Below are 20,391 nucleotides of genomic sequence, written 5' to 3'. Positions count from 1 at the left end.
GAATGAATACATCCAAACACATTATTAATATATATTAGGGCTGCAACAACTAATCGATTAAATCGATTAAAATCGATTATAAAAATAGATGGCGATTAATTTAGTCATCGATTCGTTGGATCTATGCAATGCGCAGAGGCTACTTTTTTAAAAACATTTTTATAGACATTTATTTATAAACTGCAACATTTACAAACAGCTGAGAAACAATCAAAATAAGTATGGTGCCAGTATTCTGTTTTATTTTTCAATAACATACTGGAAAGGATAGAAATGTAGTTTGTCTCCTTTATCCGATTATTAATCGATTAATGGAAGTAATATTCGACAGATTAATCAATTATCAAATTAGTTGTTAGTTGTAGCCCTACTATATATTATGTGCATAAACAAAGAGCAGTTATTATTATATGTAGCTTCTAAACAAGAAAGAGGTTACAGCACATCAACATCGGATCAGTAACAGTCCTTTAGAATCTCATTAATCCATCCATCTATTTTCTACCGCTTGTCCCTCTCATTAATACCATAGAAATACCCAACTCTGTCATTTATCGAACACGATAAAGGCTTAAATAATTTCAAACACATATCCTTACAATAACCACAAATATAAGTGTTTGTCCTGCATATAGTAATTAATTGTGGACAAACAATTTCCAGCACGGCGGCAGGAATCAATTTTTGGCATGGAATCAGTTTTTGTCGCAACACCAATAGCAGCAAATAACATATTTGACTTAGAGTTGTGTCAATGTCAGGATGGATCCCTTGCCTGCTGATGGTATCATAGCAGTAAAAATGAAATATGTCCTCTTCACTTTCTCCCAGGAGTACACATATTACCATGTGGAACATGTTGTATCCACACGTTTTGTTTTTGGTGGTGACTTTCTTAATATACAAGGGAAAGCATCTGATTGGCTCTCGTTCATAACTAACCCCCACCCCTCTTTCAATGTACACCATTAAAGAGCTGTGATTAGTTATATTTCAATCTAGTCCCACTCATCGACAATACAAAATTAAATATCATTAGATTTCAATACTGTCAACTGTCTCGTATTTATACTTTAACTAACATGTCAGTTAATTGTGTTATTGTCTTTGTCAATGTCCCTTTGTTTTGATGACTTATCAACTTATGTTTACCTACTCCAAGGTAAAAAAAAAAACTATCCTAAATAAAATAAACAGCTGCCATACCAGGGCGGGCAAGGCTTACTTTGTGCCCGCCCAGGCCTGCCCACTGATCACAAGTGATAAAGAAAATGGATGAATGTGTCTAACCTTATAACTTTTTCCTTCAAACACAGACCCAACCCTCGCTACATAAGCCCCCGGCAACACTTTCTGGTGGACAGCTTTGTAGGTAAAAAAGGCTTCGCTGCATATCTTAAAACAAAAAGCGTGGAGCTCCGCAAACAATCTGCAAAACAGCTACAAACGTGGAGGCCTTAGAGTGCATTCTATCAATCCGTTGTTCGTTAGTAAATAGACTAACCAACCATGGTTAAAACGTGCCTGTAATGTTAGCACTATAGCTCACACAGCTATGCTAATGTCGCTAACGTATGTGTCCTGTGTCCTCACACACATATGGATGTATTGAAGTGCGGTATTAGATATGCATGTAAGTGTACATTAGCCTTAATCTTTGTCATGCTGGTTTATTGTTCCTATGATCATGTTGTGCCTTCTTGTGTTTTTGACTTGGCTCTTATGTTGTCTTGCCTTGCCTTGCCATGCCTTGTTTTTTGTGTCATTTGTGCTAACCCGGGTTCTATTGCCGCAGCCTCGCTGGTGCTTCCTCAATGATGGTACCCTAATTAAAACACATTCTACTTGCACGTTGCCTGTCTTCTCTGCATCCTTGGATCAGTCCAACTTCAGCTATGCGCAACTGTAACATTTACTACATTAAATGTACTTCTTACTTAAAATCTGGCCTTGGTGTGACTCAATTTAGGCTTAACAGTACTGATATACATCATTCGTTATCTGTCACTGAGCAACGGTGTTGCTGTCTATAACAAAAAACAAAAAATAAAACATTTACTATTCCCAATAAGGAACGGCTAATGCTGCTATGGGGTTTCTGCCATTTATGCTTTCCAAGATGCACCTGACTCTCGCCTCAGAAGACTGCTGAGGTTTCTATACGTAGGATACAAGTCATTTGTGTGTACTTGGCCAAGGGCAGAGGCACATTGCTGAGCTGCAAATGCTATAAGCTGCACTACTGTACTATAAAGACTCATATCAACCTCTCAGCTCTAAGTGGCCATAGAAAACAAAGGCAGAGGCAATGAGTAAGAAATATTAAGCATAAAAAAATGTGTGTGTGTGTGTATGGGCTGGTTAACAGATGATATTGCGGTGAAGTAGGGTAGATAATGTTAATTTTAATGAAATGCAGCATCATCATACTAGGCCAGGTGAAGAACGACAGCAGAATACTGTTATTCGGCCTTCTGGAGCATATCTGCATGATCTCTGGGGAGTGCTATGATCTGCTGATGTTGTGTATATTGTACATTAATCCTCGATTCAATTTTTTAAACACATTTTGATTATGGTGACAGCTACGTTCATGTTGATGGCATACTTTGCCAAGTGTTACGTCAATTTAAAAGTACCCCAACGTAAGAGTGTTTAGAGATAAGAGCCGTATCTCAGCTAATTGGTATGCTTTAAGTTGCAAGCAACAATTTGAGTTAAAAACATCCCTGCCATAATTTGGTGTACTAACTGTCACAGTGATTTGCCCAAAACATCTTGTCTTACTCACTCGCACTAGTCTATAGCTAGAGATCGATATATCTTTGTTTTCCCACCATGGGAAAAAAGAAAGTGAGTGCACAGGACAGTGCTAAAAAGAGGAAGTGGATGATAATCATTGAACTGAAACAAAGAAATCATCAAAAACATGACCGAGCGTGTTGTTAACCTGGTAAAACAATTTGAGCGTAGCACTGCTAGTCTGCACCATAGTGAACCAGAATGAGTCTAACGCCAGCCCAAAATATTAAGATAGTATCAAAAAGGCAGACATTTACCGATGAAAATATGAAAAAGCTTCTGATGGTGTGTTTGACAGAGAAGCAGCTGGAAAGAGATACCGTAGACGTGCACTCTCCAAGGTAAATGTTATATTATTGTTGCATTACTTCATAAAACTAGTCGATGTGTTAGTTTTACACTCTATTATACTGTTTTACACAATATTTCTTATCTAAAAGTTAGTTTTTCTTTAAAAAAAAATGATGTTACATGTTAAAATGTTGCTGTTTTTTTGAGGGCAAGCACCGATTGGGAGAGTAGCCGTGCCAGCAACCTGAGGGTTCCTGGTATGATCCTCAGCTTCTACCAACCAAGTCACGTCTTTTGGGTCCTTGAGCAAGACACTTCACCCTTGCTCCTGATGGGTCGTGGTTAGTGCCTTGCATGGCAGCTCCCACCATCAGTGTGTGAATGGGTGAATGTGGAAATAGTGTCAAAGCGCTTTGAGTACCTTGAAGGTAGAAAAGCGCTATACAAGTATAACCCATTTACCATTTAATTAATTTTACTGGAGAACTTGATTTTTAAAGGGGAACATTATCACCAGACCTATGTAAGCGTCAATATATACCTTGATGTTGCAGAAAAAAGACCATATATTTTTTTAACCGATTTCCGAACTCTAAATGGGTGAATTTTGGCAATTTAAACGCCTTTCTATTATTCACTCTCGGAGCAATGACGTCACAACGGGAAGCAATCTGCCATTTTCTCAAACACCGAGTCAAATCAGCTCTGTTATTTTCCGTTTTTTCGACTGTTTTCCGTACCTTGGAGACATCATGCCTCGTCGGTGTGTTGACAGAGGGTGTAACAACGCGAACAGGGACGGATTCAAGTTGCACCAGTGGCCCAAAGATGCGAAAGTGGCAAGAAATTGGACGTTTGTTCCGCACACTTTACCGACGAAAGCTATGCTACGACAGAGATGGCAAGAATGTGTGGATATCCTGCGACACTCAAAGCAGATGTATTTCCAACAATAAAGTCAAAGAAATCTGCCGCCAGACCCTCATTGAATCTGCCGGAGTGTGTGAGCAATTCAGGGACAAAGGACCTCGGTAGCACGGCAAGCAATGGCGGCAGTTTGTTCCCGCAGACGAGCGAGCTAAATCCCCTGGATGTCTTGGCTCACACCGTCCCTTATGCCACCGAAGATGATCAAGAGAAGAATATCGACCCTAGCTTCCCTGGCCTGCTGACATCAACTCCAAAACTGGACAGATCAGCTTTCAGGAAAAGAGCGCGGATGAGGGTATGTCAACAGAATATATTAATTGATGAAAATTGGGCTGTCTGCACTCTCAAAGTGCATGTTGTTGCCAAATGTATTTCATATGCTGTAAACCTAGTTCATAGTTGTTAGTTTCCTTTAATGCCAAACAAACACATACCAATCGTTGGTTAGAAGGCGATCGCCGAATTCGTCCTCGCTTTCTCCCGTGTCGCTGGCTGTCGTGTTGTTTTCGTCGGTTTCGCTTGCATACGGTTCAAACCGATATGGCTCAATAGCTTCAGTTTCTTCTTCAATTTCATTTTCGCTACCTGCCTCCACACTACAACCATCCGTTTCAATACATGCGTAATCTGTTGAATCGCTTAAGCCGCTGAAATCTGAGTCTGAATCCGAGCTAATGTCGCTATATCTTGCTGTTCTATGCGCCATGTTTGTTTGTGTTGGCTTCACTATGTGACGTCACAGGAAAATGGACGGGTGTATATAACGATGGTTAAAATCAGGCACTTTGAAGCTTTTTTTAGGGATATTGCGTGATGGGTAAAATTTTGAAAAAAACTTCAAAAATAAAATAAGCCACTGGGAACTGATTTTTAATGGTTTTAACCCTTCTGAAATTGTGATAATGTTCCCCTTTAAATACAAGTGTTTTGAGTAAAGAGCTACGTCACAGAACCATATAGCTTGTGAGTATGTCTTGGCTGCATGTAAATTTACGAACATGTGTGGATAAAAAATAATCTTCACTACACTTGACATTACAAAATTGGTAACAACATGGAAACCTCAACACTCAAAGTGGACACATTATTATTGACAAAATGTAAACACAGAATTATTATACATATCACTATTTTCAAATATCAACATGGAAATAATGAATTGCCAATAAAAGAAGGATCCCTACTCGTCATTGTCCGACTCTTTTATGGATAATATGAATGGTGCATCTGTCCATCCATTTTCTACCGCTTGTCCCTTTCGGGGTCGCGGGGGGTGCTGGAGCCTATCTCAGCTGCATTCGGGCGGAAGGCGGTGTACACTCTGGACAGGTCGCCACCTCATTGCAGGGCCAACACAGATAGACAGACAACATTCACACTCACATTCACACACTGGGGCCAATTTAGTGTTGCCAATCAACCTATCCCCAAGTGCATGTCTTTGGAGGTGGGAGGAAGCCGGAGTACCCGGAGGGAACCCATGCAGTCACGGGGAGAACATGCACCAGAAACACCACACAGAAAGATCCCGAGCCCGGGATTGAACTCAGGACCTTCGTATTGTGAGGCATATGCACTAACCCCTGTGTCACCGTGCTGCAACTGTAATCATGCATAACCCTTGTGTAATGTTCATATTGTTGTTACTCAGCCAGCGTTTGTGGGTCTGATGGACCCGTTGAATTTTGTGGCTTTTAATGCCTCACAATAAAAAACACTTTTATGATAAAATACTGAACAGATGTTTACCTTATCCCAATAAACATCTGTTCAGTATTTTAACATAAAAGTGTTTGATTGTGAGGCATTAAAAGCCACAAAATGCAACGGGTCCATCAGACCCACAAACGCTGGCTGAGTAACAACAATATGAACGTTGCACGGAAAATTTCTCTGCCAGTTTCTGCATCCCACAGGGATTCTTCTTTTGTGTTTCTGCACCTGCGGTTCCCACACAAGGATGCAACATTGTTTGTCAACACTGTCTGCTCTCATTTTCTCGCACATTTGACCCTCTGATGGTCTGTGTACCTACACTCTGTCCTCCTCCTGTCTAGGCCTGCTGTGTGTGTGTGTGTGTGTGTGTGTGTGTGTGTGTGTGTGTGTGTGTGTGTGTGTGTGTGTGTGTGTGTGTGTGTGTGTGTGTGTGTGTGCGTGTGTGTGTGTGTGTGTGTGTGTGTGTGTGTGGTACACAGAACATCAATTGCCACACTTCTATTAGCCCCGGGTCCAGTGGACCTGGACATCTTATATGTAATAGAAATGTGTAGGGGGGTGTGGTCATTAAATATGTATTCTGATATATGTTCTTCACAGAAAATGAGCCAAAGTCAGTGAGTCTTAGTTTGAAAAATTAATTAATTGTATCATTTTTCTTTTAATACAAAATAAAAACGTGTCCCACAGACCCGAACACCATACAAGGGTTAACATGTCCTCAACTAATACACTCTAAATATTGTTCAACACATATAGGAATTTTTGACACTGCATGTTTAGTCCTATCAAAGTGTTCTAAAATATTTCATGTTTTTGGCAAGTGTGTCTTCCTCAACTACTTACTACACATTTTATTATACAGAACTCCATCCATCCATTTTCTACCGCTTATTCCCTATGGGGTCGCGGGGGGCGCTGGAGCCTATCTCAGCTACAATCGGGCGGAAGGCGGGGTACACCCTGGACAAGTCGCCACCTCATCGCAGTATACAGAACTCAGCTTTTCTAAAGTTTTATATACAGATCTGCAGGAGCAATGCTGGCTCTAGAGATGCTTTACTGAAGCCAGTACTCAGAGGAACAACACAAGCACTGGACATTCAGCCCATCCTTAGTTGGCACTTTGGCTTAATACCATGTCAGGGAAATCAGTGGTAGAGGTTTAAACAAGAATGTGGAATATGAAATATGGCATTATTAACTGTAGTGGCTACCATATGAACCACCTATTAGCAGACATATATTTGCTGTACAACATGATGCCCAATAGACACAGACAGGAACAAAGCATCTGTGAAAGGGACAGCTTGTGTCTGGTCTACACACACACTGACCAGCCCTGACAACACACACACACACACTCACACACACACACACACACGTCTTGTCAAAGAGGAGAAGCATGTCCGGCTTATTGCTTACCTGGGTTACCGCAGTCCGCGCACGTCTCGTTGTCCGCTCTTGTCAGCACGTCTTGAAGGAGCCGGTTGTCTCCCTCCGGTTCCATGGCGAGTTTATACGAGGCTCGCAAGAGCACATCCGCTGTCTGAAAAACAGAGCATCACCTGTCAACCGGATATGCTCTCTCTCTCTCTCTCTCTCTCTCTCTCTCTCTCTCTCTCTCTCTCTCTCTCGCTCTCTCTCGTTATAAGTGAAGTGTGGATCGATACAAATGTCGGTAGTTTCATCACCATGAGTAGTGTCCGTATCGGTTGTGTGAATAGATCGATATCGTGTATATTATGTTCCTCGTACAATCGTACATTGATTTTACATTTGATTTACCTTTAAAAATATGGAAGTAGAATTGTCTCACATCAACTTATACTGTATATATATATACATAATTTATATATATATATATAATTTATATATATATATATATATATATATATATATATATATATATATATATTTATGTACATAAATATATATATATATATATATATATATATATATATATATGTACATATATATATAATATATGTATATATATATATATATATATATATATATATATATATATATATATATATATATATATATATATATATATATATATATATATATATATATACTTTAACATCGGTTACCTATGGGTAGCAATGTTTAATTGTACTGTCCCTGTCAAATAAATACATGAATGAATGAATGAATGAATGAATGGCAACTCTACCTCATTCCCTCCAATTTCAGACCTCCGATTTCGGGAGGTGGGGGGAGGGGGGTGGGGGTGGGCGTGGTCGGGGTGGGACGGGGGCGTAGTTGGGGGCGTGGCCAAAAGGGGAGGAGTATATTTACAGCTAGAATTCACCAAGTCAAGTATTTCATATATATATATATATATATAAGAAATACTTGACGTTCAGTGAATTCTAGCTATATATATATATATATATATATATATATATATATATATATATATATATATATATATATATATATATACATATATATATATATATATATATATATATATATATATATATATATATATATATATATATATATACACGTGTATATATATATATACGTATATATATATATACATATTTATACACTCATATACGTATATATATATATATAAAATAAATACTTGATAAATGATAAATTTATTTGTTCATAAATACAGTGTTCATTTATTTACACATATACACACACACATAACACTCATCTACTCATTGTTGAGTTAAGGGTTGAATTGTCCATCCTTGTTCTATTCTCTGTCACTATTTTTCGAACCATGCTGAACACTCTCTCTGATGATGCATTGATGTGTGGCACGCACAAAAGTGCTTTCATCAAATGCACTAGATGGCAGTATTGTCCTGTTTAAGAGTGTCACAACATTGCTGTTTACGGCAGACAAACTGCTTTACGGTATACAAAAACGTGACTGCTGTTGTTGTGTGTTGTTGCCGCGCTGGGAGGACGTTAATGAAACTGCCTAACAATAAACCCACATAAGAAACCAAGAACTCGCCCTCCATCATTCTACAGTTATAACGTGATTGGGCAGGTATGCTGTTTATATTGTGGGTTAGCGGACTCAGGTCCTCATGGACCTGAGTCCGCCTGAATTTCGGGAGATTTTCGGGAGAAAATTTGTCCCGGGAGGTTTTCGGGAGAGGCGCTGAATTTCGGGAGTCTCCCGGAAAATCCGGGAGGGTTGGCAAGTATGATTTGTATTGAATTTGCACATGTGGATCGTTTTTTTTTGCTTTTGTGTCGATGAGACATTCCTACCACAAACCAGATGCACAAATAAATGTGACCTACACACTCCCCTGAACAACCAGCAGAGTGCACTGCAGCCAGAGCGGTCTGGGTCACAGACATGGTCAGACAATGGCGAGCCAATCAGAGGCACACTAGGGAGGGTCATATAGTGGATTAAATGGGTGGGTAAGTAATAACCAGTATTGATAACTGTTTCAGGTGTGTTGTAGTAGTGCCATGATTGTATCTACTAGATAGTTTAGTCAGTCACTCAGCTTTTACAGGTGTTGATCTGACGACGACGTCTGGCAACGTTAGCCAGCGAGCAGCTAACGAAGTAGAGCTAAAGCCAAGGCTATTAAGGCCTACTTTGCTAGTAGTAGTAGTACTGAAATGTACATTACTGAAGGATCTTTTGTTCCTCCTCCTTCCGCTTTTACTTCCTTAGATATTTTGGATGTTGCCAGACGTCGTCGTCACATCAACACCTGTAAAAGCTGATACATCATATTGATATATATAAGTTGACGTGAGACAATTCTACTTCCATATAAAAACGTATTGTTGATTGTCTCTCAAACCCAACTCAACTCAACTCAAATTAAGCCAAACTTTATTTATAATATGCAACATTTACATACAATCAAGAAATAATAATAATCAAAACAAGTACAGAAAAAGTACAAAAACAGTACAAAACAGCGCCAGGGGGTTGTAAACTCAATAAAGTAACTAAAATAGAATACAATATATGTGTATATATATATATATATATATATATATATATATATATATATATATATCAGTGACGTGCAGTCAGGGGAGGCAGGTGAGGCGGGGCCTCACGTGCCATCATGGAAAGAAAAAAAATGTAAAAAGAAAAAAAAATTTTTAAATTGTTATATGTATCCAGTGATTATATTATAACGTTATTTTCCATTTAACTTCACCAGTTTTAGATTATTTTTATTCAAAATCGCTGAATTTTCACAATTGCCGTTCATATACTGAGAAGAGACCAGCCAGTTGAGCCTCGCCATGGATTGCGCAATGACTCGGCTAACTGCTGGCCTGCTGTGCAGTGAGACCGTATTGCTATATGAATTATATTATACATTTCCATAGTTTAGTTAGCTGAGGTATATAATGTACAGTGTATTTTGTCAACAACTGTATGTGTGTAACGTATTTCTTGTGCTGAGCAATCATAAAACGACTGCGAAGACGCACTGGCTGAGGCTCGCAGTAATCCCGCCTCCTGGTGGTAAAGGGCGCTAGTGATCCCAGAGATCATTCATGGATTACATATCTAAAATAAAACAGTTTTCTAAACTGGACTTTCAATCGAAGCAGGAGATAATAATTAAAGGAATATCTCCATCGAGACTTTTAAAACTGAAGAAAGATAAGGAAGACTTCTATAAACAAGTTATTGATGCTTTTGTTCAGAAGGAGTGGCGCATGGACTTCATTTATAAGTAAAGGTAAGACCATAATAACGTTTTTTTTAATTAAATGTGCTTTTTTGTGTGCTACAGTTTGTATGTGTAAAGTTAAACTTAAGTTAAAGTACCAATGATTGTCACACACACTAGGTGTGGTGAATTTTGTCCTCTGCATTTGACCCATCCCCTTGTTCACCCCCTGGGAGGTGAGGGGAGCAGTGGGCAGCAGCGGCGCCGCGCCCGGGAATAATTTTTGGTGATTTAACCCCCAATTCCAACCCTTGATGCTGAGTGCCAAGCAGGGAAGAATGCTGGTATGAGCTTTTGGACATAACCCGTTAACTGCTGCCAAAAATGGTGAAAAAGATACTCTTTAGGGTTCATATGTTTGTAAATCTGACTGTGATGACGTCAGTGCTTCACCGGCCATGAACCTCACCGCACGTCACTGATATATATAGAGAGAGAGAGAGAGAGAGAGAGAGAGAGAGAGAGAGAGAGAGAGAGAGAGAGAGGGAGAGAGAGAGAGAGAGAGAGAGAGATGTAACAAAATGTAAAGCCATAGGCTCACACAGGTTCCGTATATAATCCAAATTTGCCACACAGAATCATAGTTTTCACAGCTTTTTGGTTGTTAGAGGTAGAGAATGTTTTAAAGTAGAGTTCTAATTCTTTTTTTTTAAAGGCACAAAAAACAGGTCGGGTATCAATCAATCAATCAATCAATCTTTATTCATATAGCCCTAAATCACAAGTGTCTCAAAGGGCTGCACAAGCCACAACGACATCCTCGGTACAAAGCCCACATACGGGCAAGGAAAAACTTACCCCAGTGGGACGTCGATGTGAATGACTATGAGAAACCTTGGAGAGGACCGCATATGTGGGTAACCCCCCCCCTCTAGGGGAGACCGAAAGCAATGGATGTCGAGTGGGTCTGACATAATATTGTGAGAGTCCAGTCCATAGTGGATCCAACATAATAGTAAGAGTCCAGTCCATAGTGGGGCCAGCAGGACACCATCCCGAGCGGAGACGGGTCAGCAGCGCAGAGATGTTCCCTGCCGATGCACAGGCGAGCGGTCCACCCCGGGTCCCGACTCTGGACAGCCAGCACTTCATCCATGGCCACCGGACCTGTGCCCCCCCACCCCTCAAGGAAAAGGGGAGCAGAGGAGAAAAGAAAAGAAACGGCAGATCAACTGGTCTAACAGGGGGGCTATTTAAAGGCTAGAGTATACAAATGAGTTTTAAGATGGGACTTAAATGCTTCTACTGAGGTAGCATCTCTAACTGTTACCGGGAGGGCATTCCATAGTACTGGAGCCCGAATAGAAAACGCTCTATAGCCCGCAGACTTTTTTTGGGCTCTGGGAATCACTAATAAGCCGGAGTTCTTTGAACGCAGATTTCTTGCCGGGACATATGGTACAATGCAATCGACAAGATAGGACGGAGCTAGACCGTGTAGTATTTTATACGTAAGTAGTAAAACCTTAAAGTCACATCTTAAGTGCACAGGAAGCCAGTGCAGGTGAGCCAGTATAGGCGTAATATGATCAAACTTTCTTGTTCTTGTCAAAAGTCTAGCAGCCGCATTTTGTACCAACTGTAATTTTTTAATGCTAGACATAGGGAGCCCCGAAAATAATACGTTACAGTAATCGAGACGAGACGTAACGAACGCATGAATAATGATCTCAGCGTCGCTAGTGGATAAAATAGAACGAATTTTAGCGATATTACGGAGATGAAAGAAGGCCGTTTTAGTAACACTCTTAATGTGTGACTCAAACGAGAGAGTTGGGTCGAAGATAATACCCAGATTCTTTACTGATTCGCCTTGTGTAATTGTTTGGTTGTCAAATGTTAAGGTGGTATTATTAAATAAATGTCGGTGTTTAGCAGGACCGATAATCAGCATTTCCGTTTTCTTGGCGTTGAGTTGCAAGAAGTTAGCGGACATCCATTGTTTAATTTCATTAAGACACGCCTCCAGCTGACTACAATCCGGCGTGTTGGTCAGCTTTAGGGGCATGTAGAGTTGGGTGTCATCAGCATAACAATGAAAGCTAACACCGTATTTGCGTATGATGTCGCCTAGCGGCAGCATGTAAATACTAAAGAGTGCAGGGCCAAGAACCGAACCCTGAGGAACTCCGCACGTTACCTTAACATAGTCCGAGGTCACATTATTATGGGAGACGCATTGCATCCTGTCAGTAAGATAAGAGTTAAACCACGACAAAGCTAAGTCTGACATACCAATACGTGTTTTGATACGCTCTAATAAAATATTATGATCGACGGTATCGAAAGCAGCGCTAAGATCAAGAAGCAGCAACATAGATGACGCATCAGAATCCATCGTTAGCAGTAGATCATTAGTCATTTTTGCGAGGGCTGTCTCCGTAGAGTGATTTGCCCTGAAACCGGATTGAAAAGGTTCACAGAGATTGTTAGACACTAAGTGTTCATTTAGCTGCTGTGCGACAATTTTTTCGAGGATTTTCGAAATAAAGGGAAGGTGGGACACCGGTCGGTAGTTTACCATGAGGTCAGGATCAAGGTTAGGTCTTTTGAGCAGAGGATGAATGGAGAAACTTACATTTATGAATATACAACTTAGCCAATAGTATAATGAGGTTGCAAAGGTAAAATTCATTTTCAAAAAATGTTTCATACAGTGTAAAACCAAATAGCACATCTTTAAAACAAAGCATGAATATTGTCCAGGATGAAAGGACAGATGCCCTGCCATAGTGATCGAGTGCTTTCACAAGTCCAAAACAGGTGGTAAACGAGCCAAACTGCTTGCTTTTTTTTTTAAATTTTATAAATCTTTATTTATAAATTTCAACATTTACAAACAGTTGAGAAATAATAATCAAAACAGTACAAAACAGAGCCAGGGGGTTGTAAATTCAAAGTAACTAAAATAGAATGCAAAATATATATATAAAAGTGCAAAGCCATAGGCTCGCTCAATGTCAGTAAATAACTTAAATTTGGAACAGAGCATCATCGTTTTCACAGCTTTTTGGTTGTTAGGTAGAGAGTGTTTTAACGTAGAGTTCTAATTATTTTTTAAAGGCACAAAAAACAGGTCGGGTATTGCCAAACTGCTTGCTGACCGCCTGGAAAAGCAAGAGCATTACGTCACATTTACGCGACAAGGAGTGGCGCGTCATATAACTGCGACCATTCCTCGCTTCACCTCTAGTAAATAAACAACTCGACTGGAATGAATTTCGGGTCGAAGACCTTCAAACCTCGACCACCTGACAAAGGATCTTTCCCGTTAGATCACTTTGGTGAGTTGAATGACTCACTCGGGATAAAGCGTTGGCATTTAAAAATAATAAGACATTGACAGGAGACTGCTTTAAGTCCCTACCTTGGTTTTTTTATGCTCGTCATTAAAAACTCTAAAGGTCGTTAAACAACGTTTTAATGTTTCTTTCAGAGTATTAATGCTGATGTTAAACATTTAATTTTTCGTTTGAATGCAAATGACAACTTGGTTCAGATTACACTCTAAATTCAGCCAATCAACACACATAAAATTACTTACGTACGAAACTGTGGATACTCAGCGTGGTATAAATAACAGCGTGATAAAATCAATATTTTGTAATTTTTCTATTGTTTATTTTCACAAATATGTGTGGCCTATTTGTGCTGTGTTGTTAATATTGGTATATTTATATATTGTTGTAAATACAATCGTAGAAAGTATGGATTTGACTGAGAGCCAATAGAATGTGCTTTTGTTTATTTATTTTACACGATTGACTCTATTTTTGCACAAATGATTGTATAAAAATAAAAATATTTATTTGTATCATTTTGGTAATATTTTTTACATTGTTTTATGTTAAATTGTTCATAAATACGTTTTTTTGGTAAAAACAAACAAACAAACAAACATGTTTTTGTTTGAATGTCTTAGAAATTTGTCCTGGGTTTTATTGTGATTCTGAAAATTATCAACAAACTAATGAGTAAAATCACATTGGACTAAGAATAAGTGATATAATCTGTATAACAATTTATATTAAGTTAAAGTTAAAGTACCCAGAAATAAAATAAAATATAAACAGATGCATATATATATATATATATATATATATATATATATATATATATATATATATATATATATATATATATATATATATATCCACACATACATATATATAAATATATACATACATATATATACATACATACATATACACATATTTTTTTTCTTATTTTTCTTCTTTGTTTATTTAATTTATGTATTTGTAGATATTACTTTGTTTTTTGTTGTTGTTTCTTTCTTTCTTGGGGGGGGGGGTGGTATGGGTGGGATACAAACAAAATATTTTTACATTTTAGGGCAGACAATAGATATGTGATTTATGGACTGGACTCTTATTATTATGTTGGATCCACTATGGACTGGACTCTCACAATATTATGTCAGACCCACTCGACATCCATTGCATTCGGTCTCCCCTAGAGGGGGGGGGGGGGGGGGGGGGGGGTCACCCACATATGCGGTCCTCTCCAAGGTTTCTCATAGTCATTCACATCGACGTCCCACTGGGGTGAGTTTTTCCTTGCCCTTATGTGGGCTCTGTACCGAGGATGTCGTTGTGGCTTGTGCAGCCCTTTGAGACACTTGTGATTTAGGGCTATATAAATAAACATTGATTGATGATTGATTGATTGATTATGTGAATATGATGTAATGGATAGGAATGTCTGATGCTGGATGTCAATAAAAATAAAATGAAAAAAAAAATAAAGTTAAAGTACCACTGATAGTCACACACACACTAGGTGTGTTGAAATGATATTAAAATATATCGCCTGTATTGCGCAACCCTATACTAAACCTGTATACATATTAGAGCTGTGAATCTGTTGGCACCACACGATTCGATTCAATTCTTGGGGGTAACAATTCGATTCAGAATTGATTCTCAATTCAAAATCAATACTTTTTTTAATAATATTGGGTGCCAATTCTATGATGAACTAAATTCCTCCATAAAATAGATACACCTCTCTGATACATTTCTATATTACTTAAGAAAAACTTGTTTTTGTTAATAAAATGCTACCCAAATATTTAATAAAGTGGCTGGACAGGACAGATTAAAAATAATTAGAATAATGTAATCGATTTAAAAACATTTTTTTGATCGATTAAGAATTGTTACAAATGAGTCTTGATTTTTTTTTTCCACCATTAATATATATGGGCCATTCTACATAATTGGTTCAAAGTGAGGTTGGAAATATTTTTAAATTTTGTAAATTGTATGTCAAAACTTTGTCCATACATACCGGTATATATATATATCAATCAATCAATCAATGTTTATTTATATAGCCCTAAATCACAAGTGTCTCAAAGGGCTGCACAAGCCACAACGACATCCTCGGTACAGAGCCCACATAAGGGCAAGGAAAAACTCACCCCAGTGGGACTTCGATGTGAATGACTATGAGAAACCTTGGAGAGGACCGCATATGTGGGTAACCCCCCCCCCCCCCCTCTATATATATATATATATATATATATATATATATATATATATATATTTTTTTTTTTTTTTGTACAATATCTAAAGTACACATTTCTGTAAAAAGAACAGTCAACTTGTATTTTGTATTTTCTGAATATTTGGGAAAGTTTGTCCTCTCCCCAAATTTGTCACTATCGCCTTCAGATATGAATATATAATTTTATGTTACCCTGTCCCAGTTTGGGGACAGCTCCTTCTCAATCGAAAGGACCCTATAAAAGATGGTTTTATATTAATTTCTTATCACTATCATAATTAATGCCCTGGGTTTAAACAAATTATAATATAAATAAATGCATGTTGGAATACTTAAGTGTTTTATTAAACCCTTTCTTGGTAAAGGGACAGAACTTTGCTTTAATTCGCTAGAACGCCCCATATACTTGTTAGATCAGGTGTGGGCAAACATTTTGGATCAGGGGCCACATTGACTTTTGAAATTTGATAGACAGACAGGCCGGACGAGTACATGATGCATTTCAAGCATATCATATCTGTTGGAACTAAGAGTAGGCTTCTCAAACAAGGGCTATTTTAATCATCCATCCATCCAGCCATCCATCCATCCATCTTCTTCCGCTTATCCGAGGTTGGGTCGCGGGGGCATCACCCTAAGCAGGAAAGCCCAGACTTCCCTCTCCATAGCCACTTCGTCCAGCGCCTCCCGGGGGATCCTGAGGCGTTCCCAGGCGAGCCGGGAGAGATAGTCTTCCCAACGTGTCCTGGGTCTTCACCGTGGCCTCCTACCGGTCGGACGTGCCCGAAACACCTCCCTGGGGAGGCGTTCGGGTGGTATCCTGAGCAGATGCCCGAACCACCTCATCTGGCTCCTCTCGATGTGGAGGAGCGGCTTTACTTTGAGCTCCTCCAGGATGACAGAGCTTCTCACCCTATCTCTAAGGGAGAGCCCCGCCACCCGGCGGAGGAAGCTCATTTCGGCCGCTTGTACCCGTGATCTTGTCCTTTCGGTCATAACCCAAAGCTCATGACCACATAGGTGAGGATAGGAACGTAGATCGACCGGTAAATTGAGAGCTTTGCCTTCCGGCTCAGCTCCTTCTTCACCACAATGGATCGTTACAGCGTCCGCATTACTGAAGACCCCGCACCGATTCGCCTGTCATTCTCACGATCCACTCTTCTCTCACTCGTGAACAAGACTCCGAGGTACTTGAACTCCTCCACTTGGGGCAAGATCTCCTCCCCAACGCGGAGATGGCACTCCACCCTTTTCTGGGCGAGAACCATGGACTCGGACTTGGAGGTGCTGATTCCCATCCCAATCGCTTCACACTCGGCTGTGAACCGATCCAGTGAGAGCTGAAGATCCTGGCCAGATGAAGCCATCAGGACCACATCATCTGCAAAAAGCAGAGACCTAATCCTGCAGCCACTAAACCAGATACCCTCAACTGCGCCTAGAAATTCTATCCATAAAAGTTATGAACAGAATCGGTGACAAAGGGCAGCCTTGGCGGAGTCCAACCCTCACTGGAAACGTGTCCGACTTACTGCCGGCAATGCGGACCAAGCTCTGACACTGATCATACAGGGAGCGGACCGCCACAATCAGAAAGTCCGTTACCCCATACTCTCTGAGCACTCCCCACAGGACACGGTCGAATGCATTCTCCAAGTCCACAAAGCACATGTAGACTGGTTGGGCAAACTCCCATGCACCCTCAAGGACCCTGCCGTGAGTATAGAACTGGTCCACAGTTCCACGACCAGGACGAAAACCACATTGTTTCTCCTGAATCCAAGGATGGACTATCCGGCGTAACCTCCTCTCCAGTACACCTGAATAGACCTTACCGGGAATGTAATCATATTGCATATATTTTCAACAATATCATATCAAAGAAACATAAAAATTGTATTAAAGAGTTAACGCTTACATTCTCTTTTAGTAGGGAGGGTGTTGTTAATCACCCATTTTTGCCAGTGCCTTGAAGTGTAGTATCAGTTTTGCTGTGGGAATTCTCAAAACAGATTCTCTATTCTGTTTTAATATTTGGCGGACCGGATTAAGGAGACCATCGGGCCCGATGTGGCCCGCGGGCCGTAGTTTGCACACCCAGTTAAATCAATGATTGTTATTATCATTTTAGGAGAGTGCAAAGCCTTCAAGGAGACCTTCATGAAATGTTTGCGAGACAACAAATTTGACAACTCCAAATGTCGACTGCAGTCCAAATCCTACTTGGAATGTCGCATGGACCAGTAAGTTGGCTGACTTTAAAGAGCACTTCATGATTTTACTTCATGTTCGTTTCAGTTAACGCCGTTCATTTTCTTCCCTTCTCTTCCAGTCAGCTCATGGCAAAAGAACCAATGGAAAAACTGGGATTCAAAGATATGGTTGATCCTCCTTCTAGTCAAACAAATCAAGATTGCAAACCTTGACGTGCAGCTAATGGTGTTTCCCCTATAAGCTTTGGTGCAGTGGATAGTTGGAGGGTAATGGCGGGGCGAGTGTCACTGACAAAAACACGTGCACCTGTGCCTTGGATGAGTCATAGAATGACTATTGTGCACTCGCTCCATGTCAGTTATACATGATAACCATCATAGTTTATCAAATAAATCAATTGAAAGAGTCCAAAAAATTCCAGAAAGTCAAAAACCATGGCACACTCGCCTGTTATGTAATTAATGTGATGGTTTCTCCTGTGGTGCACGGTGCGTGAAGAGCATATATTTGTCATTTAAATCTATTCTGAAATGGCTTTTATTGTAAAAACGAGAATAATGGAAGCACCTGTAAAAAGCCTTAAAATGCCCTTTTTTCAAAGCATTTAAGATGCCTCTCACAATTACGAAACATTTTAAATTATGTTTGACAAATTAGGAAACCGTTACAGACATACAGTATACAGTATTGTACAGTACTAAGAAAACGTGCAGTTCCACAACATCCCATCTTGTCAAAGTATTGCCCAGCTGAAAAATGTTGAGTGAATTGACCTGTGAGACAGCGCCTTATGTTGGATTTATAGCGGCAACACCCTTTTGTTTCCTGTAGATAGCGCCATCAAGCCACTTTCTATTTAAGTTAACATTAAAAAATAATACGACCTGCCAGCGTCCAAAATCCAACCCGCAGTAAGTCTCAAGTTTTTTTGTTTTTATTTGTCCGACCGCTTCTATGTTAGCTACCTCTCTTTGTTTATAATGTCTATTTTCTGCTGGATCTACTCTATTTTATGCTGCCCTTTTTTTTTTGCTGCAGCGGTTACATATACTGTAATACTGTACATCAGGGGTGTCCGAGTCATTTTAGCTTAAGGGCCGCATGGAAGGAATTCTGTGCACACGCCGGCCGGACTATTAAAATCATGGCATTAAAACTTGAAAATAATGACGACTTCAAATTGTTTTCTTTGTCTTACTTTGGCCAAAAATGGAACAAACACATTCTGAAAATATGTCAATAAAAGTATAGAAAAAAAATACCCGGCAGCGGTAAAGTTTAGATCAGGGGTCCCCAAACTACGGCCCGCCAGCTTCCAAAATCCGGCCCGCGGGGAGTCTCAAGTTTTTTTAAAAATTTTTGTCCTTTCTAATCTATTTTCGCTTTTTACTCTCGGGGTCTCCTAGCCACTCAGGCAAATAATATTGTCTGAAAATGCATTTTCCCATCGATAACGTGACATCACGCTCGCGCCGCAGTTCGGGCAAGCGTGAGGCAAGTGCACACTCTTTTAGTCAATTAGTGCGTGATGAATATATATATATAATATAATATAAGATAATATTATATATATATATATATACACACACACACACACACAGCCCAATGTGGCCCCCGAGTCAAACAGTTTGGGGACCCCTGGTCTAGGGGATGGTGGGTGATGTGGGCGGGCCACCCCTGTAATATAAGGGTCGGAGGAACACTGGCTTTGTGTGTAAAACATTGTGATGCAAAAACAGCACTAAATCTTAAAGACTTAATTACATTAGCGGACAAAAAAAGGTTTCCAGTATCAAAACCATGCATTTTAAATGTTTGATGTATAAGGAGAATCTTTTTACGACTTTGGTGATTAAATGTTTTGTATTTAAACAAAAATGTGTTTAGATTCATTTGATTTGGATTGTTTTTAAACACTATTACTCAGAAACTGAACTAGGATTGTAATGGTTTCAGGTACGATCTTTGGGCACCTAACGATTCAATTCGATTCCGATTCCTCAGGTGACGATTTGTTTCAGTATGGATTTTTGATTCAACGCAATTCCCGAATCAAACTGATTCTCGCAATGTATTATTTGGTATGATTACCGTATTTTTCGGAGTATAAGTCGCACCGTAGTGTAAGTCGCACCTGCCGAAAATGCATAATAAAGAAGGAAAAAACATATATAAGTCGCACTGGAGTATAAGTTGTATTTTTGGGGGA

General features: G+C 39.5%; 2 protein-coding genes across 9 annotated transcripts in view; one reads left to right on the top strand and one right to left on the bottom strand.

The window, feature by feature from the left end:
- Positions 1-7,328, bottom strand: part of LOC133610724 (arf-GAP with dual PH domain-containing protein 1-like) — a 43,089-nt gene extending 35,761 nt beyond the window's left edge. For 5 of the 8 annotated variants that reach the window (XM_061967271.1, XM_061967273.1, XM_061967272.1 and 2 more), the window contains exon 1: positions 7,165-7,328. In XM_061967271.1, the coding sequence (XP_061823255.1) occupies positions 7,165-7,249 (85 nt within the window). In that variant the 5' untranslated portion in view covers positions 7,250-7,328. The remainder of the gene's footprint in view (positions 1-7,164) is intronic. The other 3 variants (XM_061967278.1, XM_061967277.1, XM_061967276.1) reach the window with 3 other exon arrangements.
- Positions 7,329-13,580: 6,252 nt separating this feature from the next.
- On the top strand, positions 13,581-19,356 carry cox19 (cytochrome c oxidase assembly factor COX19). Its single transcript, XM_061966146.1, has 3 exons — positions 13,581-13,720; positions 18,100-18,211; positions 18,301-19,356. The coding sequence occupies exons 1-3, from the start codon at positions 13,651-13,653 to the stop codon at positions 18,392-18,394; spliced, it is 276 nt and encodes a 91-aa protein (XP_061822130.1). The 5' UTR covers positions 13,581-13,650; the 3' UTR covers positions 18,395-19,356.
- Positions 19,357-20,391: the final 1,035 nt, after the last annotated feature.

Source organism: Nerophis lumbriciformis, linkage group LG11, assembly GCF_033978685.3.
Source record: "Nerophis lumbriciformis linkage group LG11, RoL_Nlum_v2.1, whole genome shotgun sequence".
NCBI lineage: Eukaryota > Metazoa > Chordata > Actinopteri > Syngnathiformes > Syngnathidae > Nerophis > Nerophis lumbriciformis.
The sequence above is the reverse complement of the archived record's forward strand: the minus strand, read 5'-3'. Positions and strand labels throughout refer to the sequence as shown.

Coding starts and splice junctions, on each gene's coding strand:
- cox19 (XM_061966146.1), top strand. CDS start 13,651: ATGAATTTCGGGTCGAAGACCTTCAAACCTCGACCACCTGACAAAGGA. Junction 13,721..18,099: donor TTTCCCGTTAGATCACTTTG/GTGAGTTGAATG, acceptor TTATCATTTTAG/GAGAGTGCAAAGCCTTCAAG. Junction 18,212..18,300: donor TTGGAATGTCGCATGGACCA/GTAAGTTGGCTG, acceptor CTTCTCTTCCAG/TCAGCTCATGGCAAAAGAAC.